We start from the raw sequence: 23,203 nt of genomic DNA on the forward strand, positions 1-23,203 counted from the left end.
GCGCCGTTGCTGAAGTCGGCACCGTTGCCGGTGCGCATGACGCGGGGGCTGCTGTACTCAGCAGAGCGACCACCACCGGTGGAAGAGTAGCTACCGCTTCCGCCGCCAATAGTGCTGCTAGTGGTGCCAGGCTGAGTGCGAACGACCGGGTTGTAGAGGACGGTGCCGGTACCACGCTGCCAGTCGTCGACGAGGCACTTGCAGATCTCCCAAACGGCAGCCTTGATGCCATCCGGGGTTCCCTGCACCTCAACAATGCGCTCGGTGGACTGAGGGAGCATCTCCTTCTGAGCCACCATGCGGACACCAGAAACGTCCTGGATGTGCTTGATCTTCAGTCCCTGTCGACCAATAATGGTTCCCATCTGGTTGTGGGAAATCAAGAGCTTGATAGCTGCGAAGCTGTTAGCATGAAGCTCCTTAGAAGACACGATATGCGGCTGCTTACGGTGGGTGCCATTGTTCTGGACGACGCCGCCCATGCCCATAGCAGGAGCGCCCTCGAGGAGAGCCTGCGCGACAATGGCGTAGGCCTTGGAGATGGCCTGAATTTCACCAGTGATGGTGAGAACGCGGTCGTGTACACCTTGAACAACCTTAGACACGCCGGCCTTGACACCGGTCTCGTCGCGAAGATCAGCGACGTTCTTGCCAGCCTTTCCAATGATCACACCAGCCTCCTTGGAAGAGACGATGGCGCGAAGGGTGAGCTGAGACACAGCATACTCCTCCTCCGTACGGGGAGCAGGCTCGCCATCGGGGCCGAGTCTCGGCTCGCCATCATCAACCTTAAGGCGGTCGAGAGAATCGACAAGGTCGTTGCCGTTGGAAGGGATGTCTTGGACCGCGGACATTTTGATAGCTGGTGAGATATCTGAAATTTGATGGGATAAAGGGGCGCAGTCGGTCGCGAAGGCAGCAGCGAAGTCTGAGACCAAAAATTAGTAATTGCATGATTGAATGGTGTATTTGGAAAAGCAAAGTTGATGCGCTTGGCAATTGTGAATATTGTGGAAAGCGGGTTGCGTCGGAAGTTATTATAGGCGCTACAGGCCAGCAATAACACGAGCAACCATCTGGGGCATTTTGATTGGGGCAAGAAAGGGTATTGGGATGTCTGGTATTGTATGCACCTTGAATGTAGCAGGTCGCAGACGATGGGGGAAGTTGAGGCGGATTTTCTCAGAGGTGTTACCCACGCAGAGGTATCAGGGGAGATAAGGTGGTGAGGTGGTGATGCGAGGCGGGGTGATTTGTGTGGTGCTAATAATTACCTTGGATTTTTTTTCCTGAGCTTTGGCGATCAGGAAGGAGGGGTTATGTTGAGCGGGCAGGTGCGACCCAAAATTCGAAAGTGGGTAATTTGGACCTTTGCTTCGAGCCCGTGAGACGACGGTAAATGAGTACTTGCGTACGAATTGCCCGTCTTTATGAGTCGGTAGGTTGTTAACGATGCGACGAATGCGCCGTGGTTGACGGTGGGTAGTGAGGTGGGTGGTGGATCGGGGAAGAGGTCGGGGTTTGGAGGGGTGAGATGTAGGCGAAGCCTCGGAGGGTGGGATGGAAGAGAGCGGGTTGAGGGTGATGTAAGGCGGGAGGGGGGAGAGAAGAGTTGAGGCGGGAGAGAGGATGGATTTGGAAGAGTTTGGGTGAGGTGAAGAGGTGAAGAAGAAGAGTTGGGGTGGCCGGAGAGAAGTGAGGTTGGTCGTGGAGAGAGTGAGGTGAAGGACGAGAAGAAGTGCGGGCAGAGATTTGGGGGGAGAAAAGTAGGTAGGTAATTGTAAGAGCGAGAGGGAAAGTGCGCGCGCCGCAGGTGGTTTTTTTTCCTGGTGGAAGTGTGGGAGGGGAGGCAGGTACTTACAGGTCTGCGTGGTGCAGTAAGAGAAGCTCGGTACTCTCTTAGTGTCAAAATTTGTGCTGGTTGATAGCTTTCTAGGCTGGAAGGCAGGTGCGCAGGGTTGAATTGGGGGAGCTTCTCGCTGGAGCTGCGTCGTTTGCAGGGCTTGATATGGGAGAAGAGACGCGGCAGGTACGTGATTCACTAGTGGGTTGCGACTAAGGATTCCAACGGCAGCTACCTCCTGTCCCACCTCGCAGCACGGCATCACGTGTACCTTCCCGCAAAGTTTGAGATAAGAAATACTTGAGAAGGCGCTAGAGCCACTGTCGCAGCAAGTCTCCTGCCCCTCCCGCACATGCTTCCCGAGCTGTACCCAGAGCGTACCTCCCCTTGGACCCCTCCACGCGACATGGAGCTTACCCAGCGTCTGGGCCCTTTTCCTCCGGGGCCCTTTGAGCAAGCAGGTCTGGAAAACAGTGACGGCGACGTTGCTGCTGCCCTGCGTCCCCTCGTTCAATTAGTGTCACTTTTGGGACCCCTCATACGTGACTCCCACGTCCCCTCTTCCTCTCACACTCAAGAGCTGTCTGTGACTGAGCAACAAACAAGACAGGACGAGGCGAGACAACCAGCAGGTTACGCCCAAGCTTTCTCAAACCGTTTCTTCTCCATCTCCAGGCGGTGATGCTTGTACGTGGAATCGCGCAAACCGTCACCTGCCAGCAGCAACACCACCCTCGCACGAAATACATCAACCACCCATCTTCCCGTGATACCCGTCTCTCGCAGGGCAGAGTGCCTCCCTCCGGTCGCCCTCTCTCACACCACTTACACTCGTCGCGGGCGGGGCGCAAACTTTGGAGATGATCCCTTGGTCCCCAGGCGGCCTCTTGGGGGGACACTGGAGCTCTTCGGACTGATCCCCCAGGGCACATGACAGGGAAGAAGCATTCCAGGCCGTCTCGAATCGACCTCCATTTCAGGGTTGAATCTCTCAACGCAATGCGCATTGCTAGTTTCCCCCGGGATCTCTGGTGCCTGACCCGGCCGCATCGGAACATTGCACGGCAAGCATCGCGATCGACCAGAGTGTCCAATCGAACAGGTCACAACTGCCCGACTTGCGACACGCGACAGGAAAGTCTGGGTGCCGCATCGCTATGTGCGGTATCCGTGTCTACCTACCTTACCTAGGTACGCTACAGACTCCCGTCGCACTCGCAGCTGCACATCAATGACATGACAGATGCCCCCCTCCTCCCCTCACTGCTCCTCCCGTCAGGGCACAGGCGCAAAACGCAGGGCAGTGGGCAGCCATGGAGCCCATGGAGCGTCCCAAGCTCCAGTAGCCGTCCACCTTCCTCCCACCACAAACCCAGCATTCAGGACGCCCTGATCAACTAGAGCTCTTCGCTGCGTCCTCTTTCTCCACCCGTCACGCTGCTGCAGTGTGCGTCGTCGTTGATCTCTAGCGCGGGTGCGCGGGTACGGGCGCGAACGTCCATTGGATTGCTTGGCTCTCGCCCAAATCTTCATTGAGGTACCTTTCAAAGGCAGCTTGGGAGACTCAATCGCCGACGGTTAGCGAAACGGTACCGATAAATGTTCCAGCCTCCCTGCCCCTCCTTTGTCTTTGCGGTCAAATGGCTATCCAATATCAGAAATCCCATATCAGCCTATGCCGCTATGGCTCACTTCATACCGCCGCTCCATCCCAGCAGCGGTAATGTGAGCATATCTGGCATCTTAGTAGACCTGCGGCACAACTTCTTGGCTGCCAGGACCGAGCTGCTGTGTAACTCGATTCTGCAGCCGCCGTCAACATCCGGACCACGCGGAGCTCTCAATTGCCTGACTGGACTGGCCACATAGAAGCAGAACCGCCGCATTCCAGCCCCCCACTAATCCGCCCGCCACACGATGTCGCCGCCGCCGTCTGGCTTAGTTTCCGGCCATCCGTTCACCATTCCAGAGAAGTAGTCTCTTCAGTGATCCAGATTGGCCAGAGAAGTGGCACCCCGGCAGTGGGGTCGAATTGTGCCGTTGACGACTCCACGAGGAAATCACTCCTCCAAGCTCCAGCAGCCCTCACGTAGCGTCTGTGTTGCAGTAGTCTTTCCGCTAATGCCAGTGCCGTCCGTCTTGCTGCTCACCACAGCTGTGGCCTTGCTTGTCGACCGAGCAGCACGGCTGTTCCTTTTTTGACCCGCGCCATGTGACGGGAGCCGAGCTTTGCGTCTGGCGGCGCATTGCAAGCGACGGCTGCCGCGACTGGGATACCCTAATGTCGATAGACGACGGCAGCGGGAGATGCGCATAACGCCGATCAAGGTTGTCAAGCGAACTGACGATACAGATTCTAGCATTGGCCGACTTACTCGGTCAAAGGAACGAGGCTCTACTGCTTAGCGCAAACTATCTGATTTGACTTGACTCTATAAATGTATCGCCAGGATCATGGTACTGTTAACACGGGTGAGGGCATGAGGCCGCGGTTCAATTTCTGGGCTGGCCAAGTGCTGACACACACACAAACGACGATGGACTACTCCGCTGAGTGACGGTTTCTCTTTTGCTGTGTTCAAACTGATTGTCTGTATCTGTAAATGTACCGCCTATCCAACCAAAAGAAGCCGCTCAAGGTATCATGTACGTTCAGTATATACGCTTGGATATATCCGCGAGCCATTACCGCCCCTTCACCTCTGCCGCAGCTGCTTCTCGTGCTCAACCCAGAAATTCTTGCACGCCCGGTGACCCCAGTGCTCAACCCACCACTCTCCAAAACTGTCCTCGACGTCGACGTCAACCTTGCTCACTCGCTCGTCCCGCTTCAGGCCGCAGATGATGCAAGCCTTGGGCGCCGTCGGCACGACCTTGGCCGTCGACACGGGCATTGTCTCGCTGAGCTCCGGCACGCGGAGCTGCTCGTTCTTCAAGGCCGAGTTGGCCGTCACAACGGCGGACCGCAGCCGCCCGACGTTTTCCTTCCACACGCCGATCACGTCCGCCGCCTCGCGATCTTCACGCGCCGCCTGCGCCTTGTCCACGCCCGCGAGCTTCATGCCCTTTGCGCCGGCCGCCGAGATGGCCATGCCCTGCGACAGGAACTTGTCGCGGTGCCATCGCTGCTTGCGGCCCGCGATCACGCGAGCTGCGACGGCGGCGAGGGTGAGGTAGCCCTTGAGGAAGGTTACCGTCTTGGGGTCGGAGAGAATCTTCTTCTTGACCGGGGGCATCTGGCCGTTCAAGGGCTTGAATAGGGCCGTGTTGGCGGTCTCGAGAAGTTGTGGAAAGATGGAAAGAAGAACAGAGGGCGGAGGGATGTTGATCGGCGGCGGGGCGTCGTCGCTGACTTCCGGCGCAGGTTCCGGGTCTCCTAGCAGGTTTGTCATTGTCTGTGTGGCAGCCGGAGCAGGAGCAGCTGCCGGCTTTGGTGCAGGCTTTGGTGCGGGCTTCACGTTGTCAATCGCGTCCCAGTCCCAGCTTTCGGGGGGCTTGCTGGAGTCAATAGCCGAAGGTTCATCATCAAAATCCTCGAAATCGCCCCAGAGATCTTCCTCCACCGTAGGCTGCTTGGCAATACTGGTAGACTTCTTGACGGCGGCAGATGGCTTGTCAGATGATGTCTGGCCGAAGGCTGGCCAGGCGGTGATGGGCGAGGGAGACTTTTGCTTGTCTTCTTCCTTTTTGAAATCTGCGTTTGTCGGAGTGGTGAGTCCTAGGCCTGGGAAGGGATTACGTTCTTGGAATGACGGACTCTTTGGTGCCTGTGGGTACGGCGAAGCTGGCGCGTTGAGATTCAAGGATGACAACTGCGGCCTCGTCGGCTGAGGCTGAGAAATAGGCAAAGGGTCGTCAAGAGAAAGCAAGTCCATGGATGCCGGCTGGGACGTTTGCTGCGGTTGCTTCTGCTGCTTCTGCTTTGGAGCGGAATCCAAGGTTGGGCTCATGTTCGATCCTGGAAAAGGGGTCTGGACGGTTTCAAAGTCGCCAAACTCATCGTCGTCGTCATCGTCGTCATTTCCGCCCTGCAGCTCAAATTCTTCCGCATCAAATAGAATGTTGGAGTCAGCCTTCTTCGTTGGTTTGGGGCTTGGGTTCCTGGCAGGACTCGGGTTTCTCGATATGACTGGCATCTGGCCCCTGAGCCTGGGGCTGGGCTGAGGCTTGGGTGAAGTTCCTCTCTGGGCCGAGAGATTCGGGCTGGCTGGTGGCTTCAACGGCCCTGATCTCCGTGTGCCTGGGCTTGGTTGCCGGTTGGGCTGCTGCGCAGATAACCCAGGACTAGGCAAGCCCGGGCTAGGGATAGGTGCCAGGTTCGAGCCCAGGGGCATATCGATAACATCAATCAAGTTGTTCGACATGAGATCCAGTGTCGAGGCCCGAGCAAGGCGAGTCCTGGGCGGTGGTGATGCCCTCGCCTTATTCGTCTGTGGCGGCAAAACGAATGACCTTTGAGTAGGTGTAGGCTCGGCGACCTCAAAGTCCCCAAAATCATCATCTTCTTCGACATTTTGCTGAATCGGCTTCTGCGGTTGAGGCTGCTGGATGGTTGGCGTCGAGGACATGAAGCCCGATGAGAATGAGCCGAAGTCACCCCATCCTCCGTTATTGGTATTGCTGCTGGCAGCGCTAGCACCACTTGGCTGCTGCGTCTGAAAATCCGGCCATGGCTGAGTCTGAGTCTTAGTCTGAGTCTGAGTTTGAGTCTGTTGAGCAGGGGCGGGAGGTGCCGCCGCCAGCTTGCTACCGCCGTTGTTGCTGGTGAAGTTGGTAAAGTCAAAGAAGTCAGTCGATGCTGCCGTGACCTGCTGAGGGCGCTGCAGCAGGTTTGGTTGCTGTCCAAACTGGCCCCCCTGCTGCTGCTTTTGCTGTGGTTGCTGCTGCGGCGGTGGAGGGCTCGAGTAGAAGCTATCGAGGTCCAAGAGATCGGCACTCATTGCTTCTGTTCCGTCACCTGCGGATGCACATGCTTCTGGGTAAATGTTCAGACGTCCGAGGGTGTCCTGCCGGGATGTGCAGCAAAAGACGACAGAAAGAGAGAAGAAAAGCAACGAGAGGAGGGAGAAGAAAAAAAGGGTTGACGTCGGTCGGCCGACGATGGGGACAAAGGAGGCTAGATAGCTAAGGTACGGATATCTGACCTTATTTGAATAGGGGACCCTCTAACTCGCCAGCGTGCTCCTCGGGTAGAGTGGTAAACGGGGCTGACTGATGAAGGGAGGTCCCACGCGGCTGGGATGGCGGCCACGGTTGTGACGGCGGGATGGGGGGCCAACGACCTAAAAAGCTCGGATAACTCCCTGCTGAGCGCCACAGCCACAGCAGCATGCGGGCAGATCCTTGGCCAAGACATACGGCGAGTCCGCGCCCCTGTGGAAGCGGCGGCATCCATGGATGGAATTGGATGATTGACAGCCAGCCCTACAGAATGTCTCCAGTGAACTGCCACCCCCTACTGGAAGGGAGCTTGTGTTGAAGCATGTCTTGATGTGTATTGGATTGAATATATATTTGCTACATGCATCAGAGAAGACTTGGGAAAACAACGTGAAATGCGTCTTGCGCGAGACATGCAGCAACTAAACTAATTCCATCAAACGTAGGGCTCACGGTATATCATGTCATTGAGAGCGAGAACGAAACCTGGCAGCCGGAGCCAAGGAGAAGAGATAACAAATTGGGTTCTTGGTCAGTCAATTTTGGTGTTCTCGTTCGCCTTCAAGTCCGTCTTTTGCAAGAAATCGATTTTCAAGATGCCAATCTGGAAGCTTACCAGGAGCGCACAAGGCACAGGATCCCTGACGGTGCGCAATCATCGGTCGGCACGGAGCTTAGGCCACGCCGACGTGGGGGTTTAGCGTAGAAATTCTCGAAATGAGCTCTAAAATTTACAGATGGGCCCAAGGGTCGCACTCGACAATCCTTCATCAACCTGCTCCATATCGCAAAACGCCCACCATGCCGCCACGAACTCTGGCATCCTTATGCCCACGATGCCAATTCACACTCCGACCTCAAGCCTTTCCTAGACTAGCCACATCGCCATGGATCACACAAACCGCAAGCTACGGCGGCGCTGCAACCAAGACGAAGACGCCTTCGCGCATGGTTCTGTCCGACAAAGTCTCCCGACCGAGAGATCGAGATGGAAAGCCGCCCCGACGACTGGTCCCAGGACCTTTTGGCGGTATGAACCAGACGAACTTCAGAGCACCCGTGACTGCGCGACGCCCTGCGCGCCCGTCGCAGTCGAACACAAGCCCAAGATCTCGGAGGGGCGACTCCGACTCTGGAGCGGACTCGAGAAAGGCGCTGAAGATGCAGCGGGCCCTGGCCGGCGTTTCATATGGAAAAAGAAACCACTTAAAGGACAAGATGCAGGAATACGAGTCCTTCGACCAGTTCAATTTGCTTCCTCAAGTCAAGACTGGAATATATGAGGATCTTTTGCGGGGCATGGTTGACGTCAAGCCAACGGCGGTTCAGAGACTTGCCATTCCGGCCATGTTGGGCCAGTCCAGCGCTTTCAAGGTCCGGGGCGAGAAGAGGCAAGACTTCCTGCTTGCTGCCGAGACGGGTTCTGGCAAGACGCTAGCATACCTGCTTCCGTCCGTCAATGCTTTGAAGATCGCCGAGGAACAAAACCCCGAGATCCAGGCTTACAAGAAGAGGTTTGAGGAGGAAAAGGCAAGAGAGCAGGCTTCCAAGTCGAAGAAGATGTCTGCGTTCGACGAGCCTCACCCGACCATGGCTAGACCTCGTGTCATTATTCTGGTGCCCTCGGCAGAGCTTGTAGACCAAGTCGGCCGTGTCGCCAAGATGCTATCACACGCGGTCAAGTTCAAGTCCGAGAAGCTATCGTCGAATCTCAGCGCCAATCAAATCCAGCGCAATCTCTACTCGCCTCGCGGTGTGGACATGATCATCGCGACACCTCACCTGCTTGCCTCCATGGCAGACTCAGATCCCAACATCCTGTCACAAGTCACGCACTTGGTTGTCGATGAGGCCGACTCCTTGTTTGACCGAAGCTTCGCGCCTGTCACTACCTCAATTGTTGACAGAGCAATGCCCTCGCTGCAGAAGTTCGTCCTCTGCTCGGCCACCATCCCCAAGAGACTGGACAACTACCTTGCCAACAACTTCCCTAACATGACCCGAATCACAACACCAAACCTCCATGCCATCCCTCGTCGTGTACAAATGGGTGTCATCGACGTTGTCAAGGATCCGTACCGCAACAACAAGAATCTCGCTTGCGCCGATGCTATTTATACCATCGGCCGGGAGGCATCAAAACATGAAGGGCCCGTCCAGGACGAGATTGATGTCCGTCGCATCATGGTGTTTGTCAACGAGCGTGAAAAGACCACAGAAGTTGCCGACTACCTGCGCTCCAAGGGCATTGACGCCATTGCCCTCAACAGAGACACGGCCGACATGCGTCAGTCGGAAATGCTCTCATCCTTCACCTCTGCGGAGCCTTTACGTGCCGTCCCCTCTCAATCCTCCGTTCAAGGCAAGCGGTCTCTACCCAACACCAAGGTCATTGTTGCCACCGATCTTGCTTCACGAGGTATCGACACTTTGGCAGTTCGTCACGTAATTCTGTACGATGTGCCGCACACCACAATCGACTTCATCCACCGTCTGGGGCGTGCAGGTCGTATGGGACGCCGTGGAAGAGGTATTGTCCTCCTCGGAAAGGACGACAAGAAGGACGTTGTTGCCGAGGTGAAGGAGAGCATGTTCATGGGACAAGCCCTGATTTAGGTTTGGGTCTCACATTTGTACAACACGATGTAAGAATATCATGTATAGCAGAAAGGGGGACCACGATACGAGGTTATGGACGCATATATCTGAGATAGACTTGAGTTGGTGTCATCGGGGACGCAAAGGTCTCAACTCCGAGCTTAATTATCACTCCAGCAAAATCGCACGTTCGAGTAAAATCTTATTCGTATGATGGGTACATCAAAGCAAATGGCCTAGTTAATCAACTCTCTAGCCTCCAATTGAGGCGCGACGTTGACAATGTGGCTGGTGGTGTGGCGCTAGCTCTGCTTTCGGCGGGTGGGTCATGACGGATTGAGCATCCTGGAAGGTTCGCGACGCGTTTCCCTCCCACACATCAAAATATCACAGACCCTCGCCATCCATATCCTCAGCCACGCCCCCATCCTCGAGGTCGTAGCTCCGCCACTCGAGATATATCGATTTGCCGAATATCACTTCGAATTATTATACCCAATCCGCACCAACATCTCAGTAATTCGAAAGCATGCCGCGACCCAAGCGAACGCGTCGCGCCCCAGCCGCTTCTGCTGTCGCCGCTGTGACTGCTGTCGCGACCGAGGATAAATCGAGCCCCGCGCCTGCTTCGGGCAGCGATATTTACAGCCATAGCGATCGCGAACATTCGGTCATCAGGAAGGAGCATGAGGAGGAGACGCGCCTGCGCAGGAGCACAAGTTTGCGCCAGCGGAAGGCGGCAGGTGGCGCATCGGAGGAGGCTACGGAAAGCACCAAAAACAACAATGGGAAGCCGGCGGAGGACCAGCAGAAGTCCGACTCGTCAGTTGAGGCGGGACGGAAGACACGCGCGACACCGGTGCAGCAACGGAGGGATACCACGGGCTTGGACTTGGATGACGATTTGTTCGGACTCGATACCACGATGGATGACGATGATGACCCTGCCGCTGCGCCGCCGAGTGCGCCCCGCTCTGACACCTCGACCTTCAGTGTGAGCAACTTTCGGCGTCGGGGTCGCGCGCCGAGTATCAGCATCAACAAGGACGACAACCCCATCAGGCCGAGCAGTCGCGGGATCAGCACGCCGGGCATTAGCTCCATGTTCAACATCGGCAACTTCAGGCGCAGACAGAGGGAGCCGAGTATCTTGGGAACGGCACAGAAGGAGCGTGCTCAGCGTCCGCTGGAGCCATCGTCCGAACCTGGGTCTGGGGACGAAAATGAGGATGACTTCAACCCAGAGGCCGAGTCGACCCCCATCAACAACCGTCGCAGGACGCAGCCGCCACCTGCAGTTGAGCCTGACTCTGAGTCGGAGGCTGAGCCGGTGACCGATTCTCAACAGGTTTTGGCACCAGATTCACAACCCGAAAGGGAGGCCGCGGCTACTTCCAGTGCGAAGTCTCGGAAGCGGAAGAGTGTAGAAAGCCATGACGATGAAGACCGTCCTGGCAAGGCTTCGCGGACAGAGCCTGAGCAGCCCGAGCTGATGAATGACGACAGCGACTCGTCTCTGTCTGACTTGCCTTCCCCTGTGATGACTCCTACACGGGCATCAAACATCCCTCGCCCAGTCACGCCCAACCAGGATGAGATTATGGCACCGCCCGAGAGCAGTGGCTCCGAAGATAACGAGGCGTGGCCCGACATCCACACATTAGCCAAGCACCGCCGCCGTCGCGCCTCGCCGACTACGCCGATGCGGGACGGCAACATGTCTGATGTCTCATCCCCGCCCTCCCTCACCCACTCGCCCAACTTCCCCGCCACACGCAAGAATGCTCAGAAGAAGAAGCAGCAAAAGAAGATGACGACAGCAGAGCTGACGGGCTTGCTGCCCCAGAGACGCCACAAGAAGACCCGCGATCCTTTTGACGCGGAAGACTCAGAGGACGAGGATGAGGACGTCGAGAACGCGAACGGGGCCCCGGACGACGACGAGCTTTCATACGCCGATACGCGCACGCGTTCTCGGCGGGCAAAGGCGGCACCTCTCAACCGTAGCTCGGCCAACCGGCCTCCCTCCCGCGGCGGCAAGACTACTGCGACTGCAAAATCTAAGCCAGCGACGAGAAGCAGCCGTCCCTCGCGGACCTACAGTCGCCGTCTGTCTGATAAGGAGAATCAGGTCGAAGATCAGGATGCCGAGGTTGAGGATGTCGAGGATGTGGCAGAGCCTGAGGGCGAGGCCGAAGAAAGCTTTGCTCCGGGTGCTGAGGATGAGACGGTGGAGCTGCCCGAAGGCAGCGATCCGATGCCTACTGCTGAAGAGCTCAAGCAGGCAGCCCGCAAGTTTAAAGAGGTTGACCGCTGGGAGCTGGAGTTCGAAGAGGTCACGGAGGCCTCGTCACCGAATCGGGATGCGCGGTGAATGATGAAGAAGAGGGACGGGGCGGATATCTTATTCAAAACGGACATGATTATTACCGGTTTGTTTTTGCTTCGGGACAAAAGGAAATGGCGTGGATGGGAGGAAACGGAGTTCCATATCATGTTTACGAAAGTTGGGAGGGGGTTTTCCTCGCATCGGCAGATTGTGTTCTCCGGTTCAGTTTGATAGCTCACACGTTGCATCGCGGCCTCGCTGGAGAATGGCGTTTTGACTGTTTCTTCGTCATGGAGAAAATTTGCAGTCGATACGGAAAACAGAGCTAATTCTTTGCACATCTCAGCGGCGCAAGCTGCTTCTCTTCACTGCCGTGGTATCGTCATACCTACTTTTGAATGCCTGTAACGCCTTAAATCTCATTTCAAATCCAGAACGCCGCCCGCAAACAGTGGGAACTCAAGCAAGCCAACAAGGGTCTCATTGCTGGAGCGAAACGGCCTGCACTTCCCGCTCGACGGTGGGCAACAGGTTCATGAGCACATTCGGGTCGCGCAGGGCAATGACAATATCATCTGGCAACCGGCCCTCCATGAATAGTGACTGAGTCGGCAGTTAGCATTACGCGGGCCGTTGTGTCCACCGAACGGAACTCACCCTCTTGACGTTTTCGAAGCTGGCCTCCTTGGCCGTGTACTCTCGAATGACCTCGTCCGTCTCGAAATCCACATAGACCCTCGTATCGCGAATGCGCACGATGACGTTGTCGAGCCTCATGAATAACCGGCACAGCAGCAGCATCCTCTTCTCGTGCACGCGCAGCTTGACGCTCACAATCGAGATTCCGTTATCGTCGAGCTCGCTCTCGAACAGCACGACCTCGTCGAAGAAGAGAATCGGGTCGCGACGCTTGAGCAGCTCGAGGGGAATCTGCTTCTCCTGCGTGTCCTCCAGCTTCTTGCCCCCGGCGCCGTCCTGCGCCAGCGTGCCGCGGTACTCGGTCGAGTAGGACCAGTCGTAGGGCTTGACGACCTCCTTGATGCCGGCGCTGGTCTTCTCGCGGGAGGAGGACCAGTCCTTGGCGTAGGCGACCTTGAGCATCTTCTTGTCCGTCTTGTCGACGCCGTCGAGCGCGTCGTAGGCGTTGAAGGAGATGGACCAGCCCGTGGGGATGTGGGTTATGCTGACGAGGTTGTCGCCGAAGATCATCTCGGGGACGGGGATGCCGAGGGAGGCTGTCATTTCGTCGATGGGGCCGGCCTTGGAGATGGGAAGCTTGCGGGTCGAGATGCGGAAGCGGGATTGCGTGTGGGAGGTCGTCGCGGCGTCGAGGGCGGCCGGCTTTAGGAAGGGTTCGTTTGGGGAGGTTATGTGGTTCATCTTGTCGGTCGGCGATCGCGTTGCTGGTTCGAAGCGTTGGGACTATTCTGGGGAGGCGGGAGAAAGAGGCGACCTTGACGACTGCTGGTTGGTGTTGAGGTGAGGTCGAAGAGAGTGGCCCGGTTCGGATCGGAGGTAAGGTAGTTGGAGAGCTCTGGATGTGGTGGTGGTGATGGTGGGGTTTGGCGGGGAACACTGGAGGTCTCAGCATCCAATCCCTGCATCTCTCGGTGAGCTGAGGGGTAGACGTCACTTTCTCCACCGAGGTCACCGAGTCACCGAGGCCGTGTAAGACAACCTCATGGCTTCCTCTGCATCACATCTTACTTTGGTGCAGTGAATACCCTGGAAGTCTTTGGCCTCTGAGAGAGTAATTAGGTTGCTTCATTTTATCACTATGATTCGTGGTAGATTTCAAATCAAATATCCTCTGCCGCCTCGCATATTGTTTGCCAATCGCTATCCTGGGCTCTCTGCATAGGCAAGGCTTCATGGATCCAATGAGATAGGTTGAAGGGTGTCAAATCTCGAGTTCGCCTTCCAAGTGCTCCGAATACCATTTTTAGAGAATCTGAGAAAGTAAGGGCCCAGAAGGAGCCATCCAGATCGCAGGATAAGGTATGCAACAGTAGGGCTAATAGGCCGTTCCTTCCTCGAATGTTTCCACTGAACCATTTCCCTCAGGCGCTGTTGCCCGATGTGACTTCAACTTGCTCCTTCATTTCTTATCAGTGGAACTCGAGAGGTAAAGTACGACCACGAAGACTGCAAGAACGACAACGACTGACGACAACGATTCAGGACAACGACTGCGAACGACAGCAAGGACATCAACATCAACAGCAACAACGCCAGCACATCCGCCACTTTCACTACGTCCAATACTCATTCCATCATCCACTACCTACCCATTACCATCGTTTGTCTTCGTTGCCATGTGGTATGACCCAAGAGAGCTTCCAGCTGTGCAGCTGATGCAGTCACCGACGCCGGAGAGCGACTATGTGACAATCGGAGCAACATGCAATAGATGTCTCAGGACGTTCAAGACAGTAGCACACCGAGATTGGCTGTTGAATCTCCTATCAGAAAAGATCTGGTTGTCAGGGTCAGAAAAGGTGAAGCAGGCCCGCTACGACTTAACCGAATACTTAGCCTACGAAGGAGGGCCCTCTTTCATGTTTTCATGGCTGTTCTGCCCTGTTAAACCTGCCTGCGAGCCACGGCATCACCAACCACAACATAACCCCATCGGCGGCCAGAATAGCAAGTACTAGAAGTCAAAAAGCCCTCAACTGCTAGCGGGAATAGGAAACCCGGAGACGTGGAAGGACAAGAACAATTACCAGCTCACTCGGAATCGTCTGGAAAAAGCGCTTTTTCAAGACCATTTGGACAACGGATGGAGAAACTACATGCAGTTCCGTCTGGGTTGGTACAACTTTACATTCAATGGGGCCATCATGGTCTGCTCCGAGTACAGTCCTACCCAACGCATGTAGGGCAATGCCGTCGTCGACTTGTTCTTATTAGACCAAGGACTAATCAGCCCGATAATGTTCACGAGTCTTTACCACACGAGCTCCGAAAACATCCGCTTTCTCGTTCTGAGCCGGAGGTTCCGGGAGCTGAACACACTCGATACATACGCCGGAGTGTCAGCACAACCGGCGAAGGTCTACGACATCCAGGACACTACAGTATTCGATGCAGACAACGCACTGACTAAGATTCGCCAGTTGCCGCCCGGGAATCGTCCACAGTCAAACCCTTACCGAGAATACAGGATTGTCCGAAAGATGCTTCGTGAAGCTGGTCTGCCTGACCGTTTCAACCGCAGAGACGCTCAACATGCACTGAAGGTTCTCGGATCAAGATATCCTGAAGGACCGGACGAGACCACACCCCAGCCCCCATCGGCTCCCCGGCCCCCATCGGCTCCCCAAGTACATCCTGAACAGAGCACCAATGCCAGAGGTCCTGACATGACCAAAAGCTCATATTATGATACTAGCTCGGGTGCGCGCCGCATATTGGCCAGAATGGCCGGAATGTTCGGTCGGCCGATTCGTCAACCGGCGGAACCCGTGATTGAATATCGTACACCTGTCACAAGACCTCTATGGGATAGCCATGGGAAGCGGCGATGTTACTCGGTCAACTTCGATGATCAGCCATCAGCCTTGAAACTGTTGGTTAACAGGAGCAATCGCCCCTTGAGTTGCGACGCTGGACCGAGAAACATCGAGGATGTTTTGCCCAACAGAAACGCTTGAAGCGGAGCTCAGCAAGACGACGTGAAGTAGACAAACAGCGAAGATACTAGAAAAGCAATAACAAGAAGCGATCACGCCCATTTCTTAAGTGCAGTTGATTGACTTAAGTTTTGACGTGAACGTGATTACCTCATGGCTATCGGCACCTTCGTATCAATTTCATGCCGCATCACGGGGGTAAGTGGGAAGGTAGCAGTCGATACGACGAGACTGATTCAAACAATGTTGAGGGCAGCGACAGCACGTGCGACGATTACGCCAGAATATTCTATATATTAGGCCGATAAAAGCTCGATGAGTTTGGATTGGTGTTGAAGGCAAAAACAGCAAGGCTTCGTCTGGCCAGCGGTCAGATATATCTTTCAATAGAATGACACTGGGCCAAGCGAAAAATGACTAGGTGCAGCAGACTGAGAAGAGAGAAGGTGACGACGTACGTCGCTGTTTCAACTGAAGATATTCAAGAAGCAGCAAGCAAAGTGGCTGAAAATGGCATGGAAATTGTGAGGCTGTAGGCAATAGCAGCACCAATTAATGAGTTGGCAGGAACCAGGAAGCACAGAGTTGTCAAAACAAGGCCCTTACAAAACAGCGTTGTCAAGAGAGCCACTTACTCAACCAAACCCCGCATCAGATCTTGAAACAGTGCTTGCAAAGAAAGCAGGCTAAGAAGCCATCGGCCAAATACATCTACCAGCCTTCGAATAACCGACAACGGGAAAGGTTCACGCCAGGGAGCTGACATCGCAAGCGCCCGCGCTGTCCTTGGGGGAGTGGAAAGTGGGGGGGCTGGAGGGTGTGGGGCGGGTCGCTGCCCTGGTGCTGTTCCCCCGGCAACCAGGCTCACCCCCATTGTTTAGGCGGCTCAGCATCGTTACCCGAAGCTTTTCTTAATAACCAGGACAGCCACTCCAGTTTCTTTCCAAAATACCTCCACGGCACTCTTCTACCCAACAGGGAACATTCATCTTTCGTCATCCTCTCACCACACAGCACGATGGCCACACGAACGTTGGAGTCGCGCTTCGAGCGCATGTCTGTGAACGACGAGAACGACCCATGCGATGGCTCCAAGCTCTATTCCAAGGCTCAGGTTCGTGCCGTCGCCGTCGCGCATCTCCATCAAACCGTACGACGGCTTGCTGACTTCTCTCTCAGTCAATTGCTAAGACATCACAGCTGGCACACAGCTCGAGCAGACCGAACCTCATCAAGGTCGCCCTCCAGTCCCAGAGCACCAATGCCGTCGCTTCGGTAAAACTCCCCTCGCAATCAGCACAACGTGAGGCGAAAAACCCTACATCACCGATGAGAAAGCCCCTTCCCTCCAGCTCCTCAAGGACGTCCGACGAGGTCGTTGAGATTGAGCGCAAGTCCGCCGTCTCCGTCGTCATCGAGCCCGCACCTCCCAAGGTCTTCCACCTCGGCATGTTCGAAATCGGTCGCCCTCTTGGCAAGGGCAAGTTCGGTCGTGTATATCTCGCCCGCGAACGCACAAGCGGCTTCATCTGTGCCCTCAAGGTCCTGCACAAGAACGAGTTGCAACAGGGCCGCGTCGAGAAGCAGGTCCGTCGTGAGATTGAGATCCAGAGCAACCTGCGCCATCCCAATATTCTCCAGCTGTACGGTCACTTCCACGACAGCAAGCGTGTGTTCCTGATTCTCGAGTTCGCCGGCAAGGGAGAGCTGTACAAGCACCTCCGCAAGGAGAGCCGCTTCCCCGAGTGGAAGTCGGCGCAGTACATCGCCCAGATGGCCTCGGCGCTGAAGTATCTTCACCGCAAGCACGTCATCCACCGTGATATCAAGCCCGAGAATATTCTGATGGGAATCCATGGCGAGATCAAGATCTCTGATTTCGGTTGGAGTGTGCACGCCCCCAACAACCGCCGCAACACCATGTGTGGAACCCTCGACTACCTGCCGCCTGAGATGATCAAGCCCGGCAGCTCGGACAACTACTACAACGAGAAGGTCGACCTTTGGAGTTTGGGTGTCTTGACGTACGAGTTCCTTGTTGGTGAAGCGCCATTCGAGGACACGCCCGTCATGACGCAGAGGAGAATTGCTCGGGCCGACATGACTGTGCCGTCATTCGTCAGTCCCGAGGCGAAGGACCTGATTAAGAAGGTGAGCCGCATTCCAGTCAGCCCTACCGCGATCATGACTAACCATTGTCCCAGTTGCTTGTCCTTGACCCCGAGAAGAGAATACCCCTGGACCAGGTCCAAACCCACCCGTGGATCGTCAAGCACTGTGTAAAGGGCGAGAGAGCGTCCAACCGTGAGAGAAGCTCCTGATTAATGACCATCATGATTCATGCATACCAGCCAAGGCATAACGGTCCTTGTAGGATTAGCGGCGTTCATTCTTTTTATTAATGCTGGATTAGGCCGGCTCTGATCTACGGCTTGTTGGGGTTTGGGGTTTGGGGTTTGTTTCCATTGCATGTATGGGAGTTGGGATTCTTCATGTCGTTTTTTTGAGTAGCCAACGAAAACCATAGTCATATCATCCAAGCATTCAACACTGCTTCGTGGTGCTTCCTACGTGAGGAGACAAATTACATGAGTTCGGGGTATTGTACACGCTCCATGCTGAGCAATTTCAATCATTCATTACCTGTAGACCTCGTCAAAGGGCCTGGTGTCGTTGAAGCACGACTCCCACACTTGGTTGACTACCTTGGTCGCCTGGACGTCGTCCTTGCACCTCGGCCGGTTGAGGACGGATTGTATCGCGCGCTTACGCACGCAGTCCTGGAACTGCTGCGACAAACTCCAGTTCCCTCTTGTGAACGCCTCTCTGGTCCATCTGCATTCGCCGCTCAGTGCAGAAGCACGAATCTGTCCAAGTCAGTTTCCCCCTCTGGCAAGCTTTAGGTAGGCCACTCACCTCAGTACACGCCGCATGCTTCAAGTCCAAATCGCCCATCCAGTCCACGTTCCACCTCAGGTGGTCCCACGCATGCACCATCTCGTGCGAGAGCGTATCCTCCAGGTGCTTCCGGTCCCTCACCTCGTTCGCGCAGATCAAGATGCCGTGGGCGGGGCTGAAGCCGCCCGACTGGCGGTGCACCTGGCCGTCCTCGGTGAGGCGCGCGGGGCACCGCCTGCAGAGGATGTTGGAGCTGTCGAGCTCGCCGTTGAGGGCGGCGATCTTGTCGTTGAGGAAGCGGACGGTCGGGGAGAAGGCGAGCAGCCAGTCGCGGTGCTCCTCGCAGCGCTTGCAGTCGCGCTCCTCGTTGGCGCGGTAGCGGTGCTCGCGGTAGTGGAACTGGCCCTCGGGGGTCATGCGGCCGGTGAGGACGTTGAAGTAGTTCATCCACCACTTGGTCTGCGGGTCGAAGCCGGTGCGGGCGGGATCGTTGCGCAGCTCGCGAGGGAGTCCTTCGGCTGGCGGCGCTGTCGTCGGCGGTGGTGTTTGCGTCTGGGAGGGGGCTTCGGAAGCCATTGTGGGCGATTGTTGCTGCTGCTATTGAGGAGTGGAAGGGGGCTTTCGTCGAGGTCGCTGGCGAGAAACGGTCTTTCGGCGCGAGTTGGAGTCGTTGGTTGATGATGGCTGAGGTAAGGATGGGGTAGGTTGATTGGAGGTTGGACGGAAATTTTGGCTGTTATCGATAACGAGTCTAGGTGCATCGTGCATGTGGTGACAACGCCTAATTTAGTGGACCGACTCAGCTATCGACGATTTGAGCTTTCCAGCACACGGGCGATCGAGTATGACGTTCTAATAGGATTGAATTGTACATATGAATCACAGCCAAATATGGGTTTGAATAATGATATTGATCATCTTTAGGCTTTCTTACCGTCAGTCTGTTTTGTTCAATGGAGTAAACATCTTACATGGAGATGATGTACCAAAGACAGATGGGCGGATCTTTAAACGACATCCGTCGAGTAATCGACACCTACACTTATTAAGCCATGAGTTGAAGTTAGCGACTAGCATATCCATTGCCGTCTCTATCAACGTCCCTTTCGTTGGCTCTAGTCGTCTTCTTCTATTGTCGTCTTCGACAGTCCTGAATCCTATGGGCTTTTTCGCCAAAGTCCACTGCCAGTTTGTGGCTTGCGATTTTGGTGATGAAGTGCCTCTCCTACCCAGGTACAGTAACACAGGTCAGACATGAGAAGGCGCGCCCTACCGGAAGACACTGCAGCCTCCAATGCACATTCAAGCGGTCAAACGCCCAATTACCCGATTCATGATCTCATTCTTCCCAGAACCCAACAGGGGTCAAGAAAAGGCGGGATGCCAACGCTTTGCTGAAGATGCCGCTAGCCCCGGGTTTTAGTGGTATTACCCGCCATCTCATAGGCCCGCGCAGCCTACCGAACCACCCCCGTGTTCCCGTCCTTGCACCGGTCGATCCCGACATCGGGGCCATGCAGGGTGATTTTTTTTTCCCTCTCTTGCCAACCCGCACGGTAGTCAGAGTCATTCCCGCGACGACAAAGGGCGCGACCAGGGGCCTTGGACAATGTTCCCATCGTCCCACAATAACTCGACACCGGCTGGTTTGGCATTGGCAATGGCGGAAGAGAGTGGTCCAACATGTAAGAGGATCCAGTATTTTTCCTAAATACGTAATGTTGCCCAATTCGCTGGTTTAATCCTTGGGCTCATCATTCTTTTGGCTTTAAATCTGCATGATTACTGCTTGCCGTTGTTGTTCATTTGGAGGAGCGTGTGTGACTAACTCTGAATCCCCTCGTTCGCAGACATGAAGCACCGTGAGGGCTCAAAACCCCTGACGGTGGTGCTCAAGCTGGGTGAGTCGCTGTCCCTCCCCCTCATTGTGTCTCATGGCCCGATCTAACTCAATCTCACAGGCACCAGCTCCATCGTTGATGAAAACACTCGGCAGCCCCTGCTGTCGATTCTCAGTCTGATTGTCGAGACGGCAGTCAAGTTGAGAAAGGATGGCCATAGGGTAGTCATCGTCTCATCTGGCGCCATCGGCGTCGGTCTCCTCCGCATGGAGATGGAGAAACGCCCGAAACATCTGTCAACGCTACAGGTCCGCTCATCTCTGAGCCAGAGCATCTGACATTAGACTGACGGATGAATATAGGCATTGGCTGCCATCGGACAGTGCAGACTCATCAGTCTATGGGACGACCTGTTTGGGCACTTCAGGCAACCAGTTGCTCAGATCCTCCTCACCCGCAGTGACATTGCAGATGTAAGTGAACATCTCGCCGTCTAGTAGGCATGGATTCTGATAGGATGACAGCGGACACGATATCTCAACGCCCAAAACACTTTCAACGAGCTCCTGGACCTGGGTGTCATTCCAATTGTCAACGAAAACGACACCCTCGCAGTATCAGAAATCAAGTTCGGCGACAACGACACCCTCTCCGCCATCACCGCAGGCATGGTCCACGCAGACATGCTCTTCCTCATGACCGACGTTGACTGTCTCTACGACAAGAACCCCAGGACACACCCCGACGCGCAAGCCATCGAGGTTGTCGAGGACATTTCCAGTATTCAGGCAGATGGTACACTCAACCCCTTCCGCTCCTCACTCTCAGAACTAACACCTCCCTTCAGTCTCAACAGCAGGCTCCGCCCTCGGCACCGGCGGCATGATGACCAAGATCGTCGCCGCTCGTCTCGCGACCTCCGTCGGCGTCACAACTGTAATCACACGCTCCTCCAACCCGGGCAACATCGTCAAGATCGTCCGCTACATCCAGGCCCAACAAAGATCCTCCCCGCGCCTGGACCCAGCCTCCGACGGCGAGCACGATGGCCACCACGCCGACGACCCCCTCTCTCAGTCCACCGCCTCCCTCCGCCTCGACCAGTCCGTCGAGAAGCCCCCGCTGCACACCCGCTTCCTCCCCTCGCCGGACCCCATCCGCGACCGCCACTTCTGGATGATCCACGGCCTCAAGCCCCACGGCACGCTCTACATCGACGCCGGCGCGCACAGCGCCCTGCTTAGGAAAGCTGGTCTGCTGCCCGCGGGCGTGCTCGACGTCGAGGGCAACTTTGCCCAGCACGAGGCCGTGAGGCTCGTTGTGGTGGAGAGGCTGCACACTCCGGACGCGAGCGGCAAGACGTGGACCGGCACGCCGCTCGAGGTCGGCCGCGCGCTGGTCAACTATGCCGCACCGGAGGTGATGCGCATCCGCGGCCACCAGAGCTCCGAGATTGGCGGGCTGCTCGGGTACGCTGACAGCGAATATGTGGCAGAGAGGCAGCACATCCGCATTTGGAGCGGAGAGAGCCGGCCGCAGACGCCCAGCCTGGAGAAGCAGGTCAAGGAGCAGGTGAAGGAGCAGATCGTCGAGGAAGTCATTGCGGGAGTCGCTGGTTACGAGGGAAAGGCATGATTATAGAGAGTCTTTGAAAAGGTTTGGCATACAGAACGGGAACACTGCATGATGGGAGAGGAAAAGGGACATGTCATGATTTGAGGAGCGATCCGCCACCATTTCAGCATTATGGGGGTGTCAGTATTAGACTTGCTGTTATGACGAGAAGAAGAAAAGTATATGACCAACAACAAAACGCCGTCAAGATGCCCCCCTCCTTGTCTTCTACTCTTTTTTGATTGAAACCAAGAAACGCCAGCCCGTATACACACGCATAGTTGTCCACCAATGGGTATTCTAGACCTCCCCCAAGCTTTTTAACCAGTCGCAAAAAGGGTATCTTCGTCACGCAGGTACTCGCCGGCGTCCGATTGCCTGAAGCACACGACACCGGTGGGATCGAGACGGCGCGCCTCGGCGGTAGAGCGGGCGGTGACGCCGAATCCGAGGGGCTTGTCGTCCATGGAGTAGACGATGACACCCTGGTGCTCGGGGCAGTCGTCGGACCAGCGGCCGACGTGGGCCTTGACGATGTTGCCGCCGTAGAGGAAGGGCATCTCTCCGTTAGGCTGTGTTGCGCCGAGAGTCAGTGGCTGCATCTCCCAAGTGCGCTGAGGTTGAGTTCTAACATACCTTGACCCAGATCTTGTATCTCGCGTGCTCGCTGAGAATAGGCAGCGCCGTGACGTGCAGGCGGAACTTGCCCGTCTTGGTGAACTTGCCTACACGAACGTCTGGTTAGCGAAAAGGGCTTTCTGGGCCTGGGATATAGTGTCGCATAACGCACCAAGACAGATGCCGATGCTGAGAAGCTTGTCGCGGGCGATGCTGGTCGCCAGGTTGGCGACGGACAGGCGCACGTAGTAGACGCGGTCCTTGATCATGCGAAAGACATAGCGGTCTGCATCGGGGGAGTTGTCGAGAGGGGCGATTAGGTTCTTGAGGGAGCTGCCCATGTAGCTGGCCAGCTTGTTGAAGAGAGTCTGCGTCTCTTGTTCCGTGAGGGGACGCATCTTGGCGGATTTTCCGTTTCGTCGACTCTCGGGGTGTTCGGTGAGGGAAAGACGAGGAACTTCTTCAGAGATGTCAAGTCCGTGCCGAGAGTGGGATGTATCGCGATTCCAAAGGTTGGAGTAGCGGCAGAAACCCAAAAAATTTCGGGCGGTCAAAGAGGCTACCGGGATTATAATTGGCTCAATGTGTCAAAGCTCCACTAAAAAGTTCTCGACAGTCCCTCTTCTGCTGCAATGTCCCAGGGTCCCATCCAATCCACCTCAGCATC

General features: G+C 55.7%; 8 protein-coding genes across 8 annotated transcripts; 4 read left to right on the forward strand and 4 right to left on the reverse strand.

Moving 5' to 3' along the window:
- Nucleotides 1-4,539: 4,539 nt before the first annotated feature.
- CGCS363_v006683 (uncharacterized protein) lies at nucleotides 4,540-6,783 on the reverse strand (the record flags this gene model as incomplete). The annotated part of the gene is made up of 1 exon (XM_036638532.1): nucleotides 4,540-6,783. The coding sequence occupies one exon, from the start codon at nucleotides 6,781-6,783 to the stop codon at nucleotides 4,540-4,542; it is 2,244 nt and encodes a 747-aa protein (XP_036495676.1).
- A 1,021-nt stretch (nucleotides 6,784-7,804) lies between these two features.
- Nucleotides 7,805-9,619, forward strand: CGCS363_v006684 (ATP-dependent RNA helicase MRH4; the record flags this gene model as incomplete). The annotated part of the gene is made up of 1 exon (XM_036638533.1): nucleotides 7,805-9,619. The coding sequence occupies one exon, from the start codon at nucleotides 7,805-7,807 to the stop codon at nucleotides 9,617-9,619; it is 1,815 nt and encodes a 604-aa protein (XP_036495673.1).
- Nucleotides 9,620-10,130: 511 nt separating this feature from the next.
- On the forward strand, nucleotides 10,131-11,975 carry CGCS363_v006685 (uncharacterized protein; the record flags this gene model as incomplete). The annotated part of the gene is made up of 1 exon (XM_036638534.1): nucleotides 10,131-11,975. One exon carries the CDS (start codon nucleotides 10,131-10,133, stop codon nucleotides 11,973-11,975), a length of 1,845 nt encoding a protein of 614 aa, XP_036496186.1.
- A 435-nt stretch (nucleotides 11,976-12,410) lies between these two features.
- tiprl (TIP41-like protein) lies at nucleotides 12,411-13,310 on the reverse strand (the record flags this gene model as incomplete). The annotated part of the gene is made up of 2 exons (XM_036638535.1): nucleotides 12,411-12,533; nucleotides 12,588-13,310. 2 exons carry the CDS (start codon nucleotides 13,308-13,310, stop codon nucleotides 12,411-12,413), a joined length of 846 nt encoding a protein of 281 aa, XP_036495671.1.
- A 3,273-nt stretch (nucleotides 13,311-16,583) lies between these two features.
- On the forward strand, nucleotides 16,584-17,886 carry ark1 (Serine/threonine-protein kinase ark1; the record flags this gene model as incomplete). The annotated part of the gene is made up of 3 exons (XM_036638536.1): nucleotides 16,584-16,679; nucleotides 16,745-17,716; nucleotides 17,770-17,886. The coding sequence occupies 3 exons, from the start codon at nucleotides 16,584-16,586 to the stop codon at nucleotides 17,884-17,886; spliced, it is 1,185 nt and encodes a 394-aa protein (XP_036495672.1).
- A 318-nt stretch (nucleotides 17,887-18,204) lies between these two features.
- Nucleotides 18,205-19,039, reverse strand: ATP23 (Mitochondrial inner membrane protease ATP23; the record flags this gene model as incomplete). The annotated part of the gene is made up of 2 exons (XM_036638537.1): nucleotides 18,205-18,432; nucleotides 18,482-19,039. 2 exons carry the CDS (start codon nucleotides 19,037-19,039, stop codon nucleotides 18,205-18,207), a joined length of 786 nt encoding a protein of 261 aa, XP_036495669.1.
- Nucleotides 19,040-20,315: 1,276 nt separating this feature from the next.
- On the forward strand, nucleotides 20,316-21,939 carry CGCS363_v006689 (putative glutamate 5-kinase; the record flags this gene model as incomplete). The annotated part of the gene is made up of 5 exons (XM_036638538.1): nucleotides 20,316-20,364; nucleotides 20,425-20,612; nucleotides 20,667-20,777; nucleotides 20,829-21,099; nucleotides 21,152-21,939. The coding sequence occupies 5 exons, from the start codon at nucleotides 20,316-20,318 to the stop codon at nucleotides 21,937-21,939; spliced, it is 1,407 nt and encodes a 468-aa protein (XP_036495670.1).
- Nucleotides 21,940-22,238: 299 nt separating this feature from the next.
- On the reverse strand, nucleotides 22,239-22,934 carry NIP7 (60S ribosome subunit biogenesis protein NIP7; the record flags this gene model as incomplete). Its single annotated transcript, XM_036638539.1, has 3 exons — nucleotides 22,239-22,490; nucleotides 22,555-22,643; nucleotides 22,709-22,934. The coding sequence occupies 3 exons, from the start codon at nucleotides 22,932-22,934 to the stop codon at nucleotides 22,239-22,241; spliced, it is 567 nt and encodes a 188-aa protein (XP_036496513.1).
- Between the last annotated feature and the right edge of the window lie 269 nt (nucleotides 22,935-23,203).

This window comes from Colletotrichum siamense, assembly GCF_013390195.1.
Source record: "Colletotrichum siamense strain Cg363 chromosome Unknown KSG_Cg363_contig04, whole genome shotgun sequence".
Taxonomy (NCBI): domain Eukaryota; kingdom Fungi; phylum Ascomycota; class Sordariomycetes; order Glomerellales; family Glomerellaceae; genus Colletotrichum; species Colletotrichum siamense.